The 10,855-nt window shown below is 34.9% G+C and overlaps 1 protein-coding gene across 1 annotated transcript in view; it reads left to right on the top strand.

Annotated features, from left to right (window-relative positions):
• The first annotated feature begins 1,903 nt into the window (after positions 1 to 1,903).
• The window catches only part of LOC132544169 (uncharacterized), a 28,921-nt gene continuing 19,969 nt past the window's right edge, over positions 1,904 to 10,855 (top strand). Inside the window, exons 1-2 of the mRNA XM_060207742.1 lie at positions 1,904 to 1,974; positions 9,201 to 9,321. Of these exons, the coding sequence (XP_060063725.1) occupies positions 1,948 to 1,974; positions 9,201 to 9,321 (148 nt within the window). The 5' untranslated portion in view covers positions 1,904 to 1,947. The remainder of the gene's footprint in view (positions 1,975 to 9,200; positions 9,322 to 10,855) is intronic.

Below are 10,855 nucleotides of genomic sequence, written 5' to 3'. Positions count from 1 at the left end.
TACCTTATATAATGACGGAAACCCAAAATACACTAAAACGAACTCATAATTATTCTATATCAGTAAGAAATGCCGTGGATTAAGAGAACACTACGTTAATAAATTAATAGAGTCGAGGACATTTTGCAATGGTCTTTTCTATGAACGACGTCCACTGATAATTGAATCCACCTGTAATAGTTTTCGTCTTATCACACACCATAACTAATTACTGGAAGTTTGTATGTGTATATCATATTAGTCAAAATTACAGATTTAAATACATTTAAAAAAAATTATTATTTCCCATAAATAAATTTTGATAGTGAGTTACCATGATCTGAGTGATGAACTGCACTATTAAATTGAAAACATCACATAGGAAATGGAATTACGAAGTAAATAAGCCATTTTGCAGAAAAAAAAAACATATCATTGAAGTTAAATCGTACAGTATTACCACAAGATAACAAGCTGAGGAAAACGTAGCTAACCCAAAACATGTATCACAATATATCGACAGACAACTGCAGAGCCACCAAATCTGATCAAATAATCACCAGTATATGTCCAGTCTTTTGGCCACAGCATATATGGTTGTCCTTGACAGTCATTCTGTCATAATTTGGTTTTCTGCATTCTTTGTCGGATCGAGGCCTTGAACTGAAACTCCTGATTCTTATATGCTCCATTTCTCTTGATCTGGTTAGTTATTTTTCAAAAGTCACAAAACAAATTCTCGTTAAAACTCATGTTTTTTTTTTTTTTTAACTTCGGAAAAATAACTGATTCATTTGAAAAAACATTCCAGATACAACAACCACTCGTTATTTGACCTCGGTGGGTTTTTTTTTTCAAATTTCTATTAAAATCTATTTATACTATTACAAAACATCGAAAAGTGAACTTCATTTTTTATTTGTTTACATCGGAGATTTGTGTTTTTTAAAGAATGAAAAATTGAATACAAAACATTAAATTGTAATGAATCCATTCAGAGTGTGAGATTTTCAAAAAATGTATTAATCGATTTTAAAGAAATTTAGAATTGTTGTTGAGATGTAAATCGTTAGCCATAACATGTACTGTATACATGGATCAAGGCCGTGTTCGGGTGTGGTGTACAACTTATCGGTAGCCGACATATAGTAAACAGAGTGGTTCTTGTTAAGAAAGTGAGCACCTTGATTGAATTTCTACATCATGTGAGGCTCAAAACCATTGAGTGACATCGCCACAAGCGTATATTTCGGCATTGTCGCTGAAGTACCAATTAGAGACGAGAGAACGTTTCAACCGAACGATGCATATTTCCGAATTCGTCAGGTATCACTTGGTCATTATCAGTCTTGTTTATCAAACGATAAAACATTTTTTTAAAGGTAACGTATGTGTAAACAACCTTCAGCATAAAAATCCACATAATTTAGCAAAAGAAAAAATACATATAGATGAACATATATCCTAACTCTTCTGGAGTTAAAAACTCATTATAATACATATGGACCATGGGTAGGGAATTCATGTCAAGTTCTTGTGACTGTCCGTATAGGAAGAGCTACCTTTAGCTCATGAGTGCCCCCTCAAAAGTGAAACGATGACAGCGCCAACCACAAATGTTGAAATCAACAAGACAGTGGCAATCAAACGTAATTATTTAATGGTATAAGAAGGGTCTTAGTGACACTGTACATTTTCCCTAACGAAGACAAATGTAGTTCAAACATTAAAGAGAATTTATTGGCATGAGATCCTAGCTATTGTCCTATTCTTATGGTGATCGCAGATTATCAACAAGATGCGATCATAACGTAAATACAGCAACGTAGCAAAGATAACCAGGATATAAAATACTGTCAACACCGATAATTCAAAGATTAAATATAACATCTAAATATAACGCACGGTTAGTGTCATGTGAGTGCTATTTATAGAACAGCTTCCCTGTCTGATGGAAGACATAATATAATGGGGTGTTGCTTTTCCTCGCAGCAGGTAAGTTGGTGTTTGACCAATCAATTTAATTACAATCAAATCGATTTAAGCAGATTTTAATCAGTAACTTTGCTGACTCGTGTACGGTCATCGTCTAATATCTCAGGTAAACATAGTTCAATATATATACCGTGCCGAACAACATTTGATATACAGAAAGATGATACCTCTTGTATGAGTTCCCCAACTGAGAGTAGTAAAGACAGTTACGAAACACAGCTTTATACATGTGTATACGCATGTATACATGACACGCCCATGCACTATTATATAGGGTATAGGTTTATGATATTATATATGTATCTTCAGTATACAAAGGTAAGTAAGGATGTACTTTGTAATATATATTATCTACTTCAGTTTGTTGATGACGTTGCGGCACACCGAAACACACATCTAAGCAACATGAAATCAGCATTAACTCGATCAGTGACAGGGGTGTCCTTCATTTTAAACTGTAAGCAAATGGCAAAAGTATTTGCAACTTTATTAGTTGAATATAATATATAGAAAGTACTTCATGTATACCTACAAATAAACATATATGCGTACATGTATATCTATACACGGCGGGTATATACATGTATGCGTAGACACTACCTATCTTATCAACACATTTCTTTTCGTTGTTTCAGTAGATATTACGGAAGAGAATAAGTGATGTATATAAATACAATTCACGTTTAGTGTAAAACATCTTCTTCCTGTTTGGGATCAACACGGATTTAACATGAGTGCACACTAGCGCTACATGTTATATGCATGTGACCTGCTTAAGTGCGCTTTTTACAAAGTAGTAGGCCTACAGCTGAATTTACACGGGGTTAACCTTCTATCAGATTTAGGATGGTTATGTGTCTCTGTGATATTCATCCATCTAAACAACAAACACTTATCTTTATCAGACTTCAGATGATCGAGTTTAATGACGTAGTAGCACTCTTGCATTGCGTCTCAGGTCAACTCAATTACCCAGCATAGTAAACAAGTGACAAAAATAATAATAAAAAACTCAAGGAAATGACTTTCCTCTTAAAGAAATTATCAGCTTGTGGAGGCGTATTCTTGTGTAATATATGTTTATTATGAAGGCTGAAGATGTGACATTGCTTTAGGGTAGTTTCACCGTCGTAAACCGTGTTGGAATTATACGTTAACGCCGTATTTGTCAGACGAAGGCAAGTCTATAACCCGAAGGAATATCACGATCACCATTTTCCATAATTTACATCCCTAATTCTTTATCTCTTATCTAGAAGGTTATTGTCAACTTTTAACCTGTGGCACACTTTTAATGACATCATTTAACTTTAGAATTGATTTAAGATAAACTATATATCTGCTATGCACTTTCTAATACTTGTTATCCTATGTATGGTATTTCAAATGTACGTTCATTAAGATTAGTGCAAGCTTCGTTCAATTTAAAAAAAAAATGTTTTTTTTTTTTCTGAACGGGAATCGATTCATTGAAAAGAAACATGAATACAAATATCCATATGGGAACGCAGGTCATCTATCGGGTACCAAACAGACTACATAATCATGATTTTTTTTTCAAATATTCACGCAAATAGCTTGTGGGGTAATTATTCAATAAAAGTTGTTTTTATACCAATAATAACGTAGAATTATATATTATAAGATCAGCGGTACTTTAAGCAGTTTCTGAGGCAGCGTAACACGTGAAAGATGCTTTCAATGTTATAATACATGTTTCTAAGGCAGCCCCGGAAGAACATTTTCAATAACCACTTATTGGTCTTCCTCTCCCATGTAGAAATAGTTACAATTTCTATATTACTGTACACCAGAATGACATCTGAAAGAATACATGAATGCCTGAACTCCATCGCTTTCCGTTATACTGTCGCGTTATTCCCTCATCGCATAGTTAACCTGCTTGTCGTCATTTGCGATTCACACGTACATTTCTACCATTTTCTTCAAAACGTGAGAATAGGAAATCGCCTACAAGGCAGTCTTTTACATTTGTCACTTATCTCGATCTTTTCTTACAACGAAACTAGCACAGACAGCTTTTCTTATAGGGGTTTTAATGATCTCATTGAGAATATTTCATTTCTTTCTGCATATGAAGCTGGCCTTGTTTCATGCTGGTTAGTTTGTCTGTTGATTCCGTTGTTGTATACAATGTATCTTGCTATCATATACGTGACATTACTTACTCTTAACCTTCCGGAACAGCTGGTCTTATTATCCTTGCACTTTTTCAGGAGTCTCCGTGTAAATCTGTCTTTTGTTAATATCTTTCCCAAGCTTTATCTTATTTGTGTTAAGATTATGGTTATGTTGATATATTGATATTTTCTTGTTGTGTTTTGTCGATTGGTTGGTATAGTTATTATCGAGCAGGTGGACATCACACATTTAATTAAATTTAGGTCAATAACAAGTTCAGTTATCTCCGTGTCGATGAAGTGTGTTAAAACACAATTGTCTCAGAGAAGTTATAAATAGACTTCTAGCTTTCCGGAACATCTCGAACTTTACACACCACTACCAACCCATAGCAAAAGTAATTTGATTACAAAGGCAGGATTTCAAAAAAGGTCTGAACCGGTGATTGATATTCAACTCAATGTTTCTTTTAGATAAAAAGCATGGCCATGGCTTGAATCCTCCCAAATTTTAAGATTAAGAATTCTCAGATTTTGATATACCCCCATATTAACTTCTCGTTACGATACCCAAGTCAATGTACACGAGACGTTCAAACTTGTGTGTTTAAATACCCTTATAATCACTTCAAGTGGCGTTTGAAATGAATATTGAATCGAGGAAGAATTAGAACTCTTCAGTGTTCTCCCGATGTGTTGCGGATGTCTTGATTGCTTTCTGCTTATGATAAAACAGCACTGTAATTGTTATCTGACCCTTTCAAATAGCGTTGATAAAAGAGAAATACATGTATATATATATATATATATATATATATATATATATATGTGTGTGTGTGTGTGTGTGTGTGTGTGTGTGTGTGTGTGTGTGTGTGTGTGTGTGTGTGTGTGTGTATGTGGCTCGACAGCTTAGCTGTTCTCTATTCATGTTATACTGGTGACAGCTCCACAGACAGAAACTGAGCTAAAACGCCAATATGCCCGTGACGTCCAATGTCCAATACCTTTCATGAACCACGTCTTTTCTTCAAGGCTACACACATTACTAAGCAGTCCTCCCTGTTATCAGTATGTATTTTGATTATTTCCATTACACCTGCCTCCCTACTGTAATACATACATATGTGATAATAATCAAAATATTTCATTCAAGTGTCATACATGTATATTGATCTACATAAAATACTTTTTAAAATCACACAAAGAATGTGATGAATATCTAGACAAAGATAATTTGACTTAAGAGTATCGATAAGAAAGTGTTTTATCTTCAACCTTCCTTCAGTCATACTGAGAAGATTGAATTGGCGTTCTGGCGTATCTACGATAGTAATGTCTTCATTTAAGTATTCAAACTTTCGTGGGGATGCGTTTATGGAGAGGTGAATTCTTTGTATATATTGCATAATGCATAATGTATTGCTAAACAACAACTCTATATCATTATTCCCAATTGTCATTTACCTCGTTCTCATTTAAAAACGTGACGTAAACACACTTCAATTATTCATTTACAAGTTTGTCGTGAAACTTTTCCCACAGAATTTAGAGAACACATTTTCCTTATACATTGAAGGTTTAATATCCGTGTCACACCTTAAAGCATTCACTTTCTGTCGGAAATTTTCCTAAAGTATGTGAAGATTCAGCCCATTAATCCAATCGAATGTTATCAATTAATATTTTTCAGTTATTGGTATAAAACTCGCTTCCGGTTCTGTATGATCTATTGGTCAAACGATGTCCTATATACCAGGTATCTCCTGATTTTAGGTCTAGATGTAGTCACCTGTTGAAAGTTACATCATTTACTACAAAAGGAAAACACATTTTATTGTTTTGTTATCGTATTTGCATCAATGACACTGGATTATCTGCAATTTACGCCAACACATACAAAACAAACGATTTGTTGTTGCATGTCGGAGTTATTAGTTTTACACAGACATACAATGTCTACTTGTCATACATACTAAAGTTTGCATGAACGTAATACATTGTTTAGTTAAGTGAATTTCGATTTTTAGGGCAGACATATAAGATATAATTAAATAAAAGTCGTCATGGCCTGAGCGATTGAGCTAACGTAAGTGCTAATATGTCCACTGTTTATGATATAGCGCATGCTCGCTTGATGTTTTAATGGAAAGGGTGGTCATGGCGGTGCCTGGCTGATTGTAATTATACACCTGACATGTGATAATGAGACACGTCTGGACATTGATGGAAGTAGAGTCTCCCTTAATCTCCCAGCCGACGCGTCAAGGATGACATGCCGAGAGATTGTGTGTGTTTTTAGTAGGGATGGCCATTGTTGTAGGGGGAGGAGGAGGGGATGGGGGGTGGGGGGCGGGGGTGAGTGGGTGGGGGGGGGGGGGGGGGTGGGTGTGGGGGGTGGGGGTGGGGGTAGGGAGGGTGGGGGGAGTTGATGAGGGATGGTGGAATGACATCAGTAATCAGTAGTACAATGTTTGGGCCGTAAAATGAATTCTTGAAGAAAAAAAGTAGATGTAACTAAAATTTAGAACAATCATTCAGTAACCCAAATGGAGCATTTTTTGTTTCTCTGTACATAAATACATATATCTTGAATAATTATATTCCATAATACAATGGTATCGATTTCCAAATCAAATTATCTTTTTCTAACTGTTTTTAAAATTATTTTTAATTTTATTTCTGGCATAAAATAGGTTTCATTTAATTTGATTTTCCTATACGACACCAATTCAGAAAGGGAAACAAATGTTTGATGCAATTTAATTAATTTTTTTGCTATATCTAATTTTTAAATGTAAACGTAAAGATGGGAAGATAACTCCTGTAGAAAGGTTGACGATGGTATACGTTTTGAGCGTATTGTTCGTTGAGGTATGCTTATGGCTGGCCTCCACGAAAAGCGAAGCATGGTTTGAAAGAAGGTAACACAAAAATGCGAATATATTAATCCCAATTTCGTGACTTATATTATCCTGTTATTTGTAAATTAACATGAATATGTACCTTTTTACTTTGTTAAATGCTGCATTTATCATACAGATTATCATCAATTTAAGCGGTTGACATTTATAATGTACTTATACTGACATTCATACTCTCCCTGCCGCCAACTACTATAGGAAGGTACGTCCGCAGAGGGACTCGAATGTCTCGTAATGTCTAGCGTGCGGTTTGATCAAGTTATAAACTGAGATATTAGCCTGGGAAACAGCTTTTGGGTGTGACATGAGAAGATAAAATGTGTCCTGCACAAAGAATAACATTAACCAGTGTTAATTACGTTAGCGTGGATGAAGATTTCAGAACTATCCTGGACATCGAGTCCTCACCACCAATCCTCTTTATCGATGTTGTCTTTGAATATCTGGATAACTTAAAAAGAGTTATTAGTCCAATGTTTATTTTCACCCCCAACATATTTTCCGATTACGTGATTACGTCGTTTGTCAGGTTTATGAAGTTTGTAACTTTTAGGAATGGCTATTTTGATGAATTTCTAATAGGCAACCTTACATTTGTTTGTACTTTGCTGCGATATATGGTAATTCGAGCATAATCTGAGGATTTCTTCCCACTCAGAGACAGTGAGACGAATTGAATTCCACTTAATATACAAAATTATTAGAAAATGTAAGTGATCTACTTATTCAACACCGGATTTGACCTTTTTAACACTATTCACCGAAATTGAATTATTTTGATTACAGCTAAAAAACAAGAATAAAAAAGCAATATGTCAACAAAATTATTATTCGATCTAAAATTCAATAAAACAAGAGCAAAATATAAACATATGAAAGATTTACGCGAAGACTCCTGAAACAGTACATAAGACTAGGTATTTCGGAAGGGTAAGCGTCTTCTGTTTTATCGACGACATCGACCATGTAAAAATTGGTTAATCAAAGTAAGTAATGCCACGTTCTCAAGTGAGAACAAGATGTCCGAACCAGTAGCAATCTAATGAATATCATACACGCCCAGCTTCATACAAAAAATAGAACATTTCTCAATGAGATTGATCTTCACGAATGGATATTCACTCTGAATGTTATTGGGATTTACGTTGAATAAAAGTTGCTATCTTTATGACCTTTTATCACTGACCTTGAAATTAATTACTTACATGCATCAATCTAATGATAGGCCGGACAGCAGAAAAATGATAATCATCAATTTTGAGAGTTTTGAAGCATTCACATTGCACTGTAAAAAGGGTATTCATAGAGTAAAAAAATTGTGTGTATATGGGATATGTAATTCTATCCGATGGTGCGAAATCTGTCTGAACCGAATCATTACCGAAGGTCTTAACTCTAATTATATACCAGAGAATAGTCCATTATCTTCTTCCGAAAATTTTTGTTTATGAAAAACTAGATTTAGTAGTTTTGTAGAGCAATACTGAAGAATATTGATTTTTGGGTGTTTAAATATCTTTCTTTTTCTTTTAATGACCCTCTTCCGATTACAATGTCTTTTATTGACAGGAATGTCATAAAGAAGAACGCAGTTTATAGTCCGCTATGTTGTGTACGCGATATTGCTGACCAATCTATTACCTTAAGTTGTGATGCATTTCCATGTTGGAAACGAGGAATAAAGTTTGATTTCAAAGTTACTATAAATGAAAGAAAAGTGGAATAAAACATGCATTCGATGAAATACACTGATAGCGTTTATGTTCGAATTCTACATTTAAGGTATAGTTCATTGGTACAAACTACACACTAAAAATGCCATACTACTACCATTGCGGATGGTAGGGATTGAGATATCGTCTTCGCGTGTTTTATGGATGAGTTAATTGGTCGTAAGGTTGAACATTTTGTTAATGAAATATACATACACACAATCAAACACACCAGTATGTACAGACGTGATTGAGAACGCCTAAAGGCTTGTATCAGATCAATTTGATCTCTGAGGGAAACTTCCTGTTGTTTTACTTTATAGATGTGGTATAGCATTACGTTTGATCAAATTATAACTTTTAACGAATTTATATTGAAATTTGGCATTAATAGTGAAAAAATTTGATTACGCATAGTGTGTCTCTGTTTATCTGTTTTTCCATATTCGCAGGACGGTCCAACTTCGAAAACGAGGCTTCTTCAGGACCAGTCAGATCATCATGCTGACAGTGGCCCGCCATCGTCAGCTAGACAGAAATATGGTGGCCAAACTTCACAGACAGTAGAGTTCAGTACGTACTAAAAATTATCATAGCTCTCTTTCAAATTAGATTATTCAATTGAATGAAATATATAAAGAAAAAGACACATTTTAGTGCCATAGCGCTGCTCCACCTTACCAACCTACTCACCTCAGGACCCAATCCTTAAGAAGATATACAAAATGTGGTATTTCGATTAATGGTACGTTATGTGATTTCATTTGATTATAGGGCTTGTGTATGTGGTGATCAAAGGTAATTTAGGAACAATCTTATTAAAATCTTGACAAAGGGAGTTGATAAACGTAAATAACAGAAAAAACCTCTATCGTCAAGAAACCATGCTGGTGACTATACAAAAGATCTTTGGATACTTTGATTGATTAGGAGTTTTTTGTTACTCTATTCAATCATGAGTGGTTAAATATTAGGTCGTATGGAAAACAGTTTGACTAAACGTGAGTTTGGTTGCACACGGAACTTGTATGGGTACAAAACTGTAAGCATAAGTTATATCATCAATACGGTTCTGAAATTAGTTGAATAAAATGGCAACCAGTATAAAACAAAATTCACCTTGATCTAAAGTACCTCGTAATTAAAATATCCGAACATATGAATCTAGGAAACATGTCCACACCAGCTGCTGATGTTCAATATCATTATGGCCATTCTGTTTATTATCTCACGTAAACGTCAAATAATAACGATATCGTTGTTGTTTAAGAGTCCAAGTCAGATTAGCTGACTCCACTTGGTGATGTCAGAAGCCAAAGTGTCACTGAAATGGCCAAGGTGATGGCAAAGTGTCACTAAAATTGCATTTGTCATGACAAAGTGGCACTGAAATGACTTTTGTGATGACAAAGTGTCACTAAAATGGCATTTGACATGACAAAGAGTAACTGAAATGGCCAACGTGATGTCAAAGTGTCTCTGAAATGACCTTTGTGATGATCAAAATTCATTGAAATAGCCTTTCTGATGACAAAGAGTCACTGAAATGACCTTTGTCAGGACAAAGTGTCACTGAAATGACTTTTGTAGTGACAACGTGTCACTGAAATGGACTTTTGTAGTGACAAAGTGTCACTGAAATGGACTTTGTGATGACCAAAATTCATTGAAATAGCCTTTGTGATGACAAAGTGGCACTGAAATGACTTTTGTGATGACAAAGTGTCACTAAAATGGCATTTGTCATGACAAAGAATAACTGAAATGGCCACTGAAATGGACTTTTGTAGTGACAAAGTGTGATGTTTGTGATGAAAAGTGTGTTTGTCATGACAAAGAATAACTGAAATGGCCAATGTGATGTCAAAGTGTCTCTGAAATGACCTTTGTGACGACCAAAATTAATTGAAATAGCCTTTGTGATGACAAAGAGTCACTGAAATGACCTTTGTCAGAACAGAGTGTCACTGAAATGACTTTGATAGTGACAAAGTGTCACTGAAATGGACTTTGTGATGACCAAAATTCATTGAAATAGCCTTTGTGATGACAAAGTGTCACTGAAATGACTTTTGTGATGACAGAAGGTAACAGAAATGGCCTTTGT

This window comes from Ylistrum balloti, unplaced genomic scaffold, assembly GCF_031769215.1.
Source record: "Ylistrum balloti isolate Yb309-2 unplaced genomic scaffold, AGI_CSIRO_Ybal_v1 Utg369782, whole genome shotgun sequence".
NCBI lineage: Eukaryota > Metazoa > Mollusca > Bivalvia > Pectinida > Pectinidae > Ylistrum > Ylistrum balloti.
The sequence above is the reverse complement of the archived record's forward strand: the minus strand, read 5'-3'. Positions and strand labels throughout refer to the sequence as shown.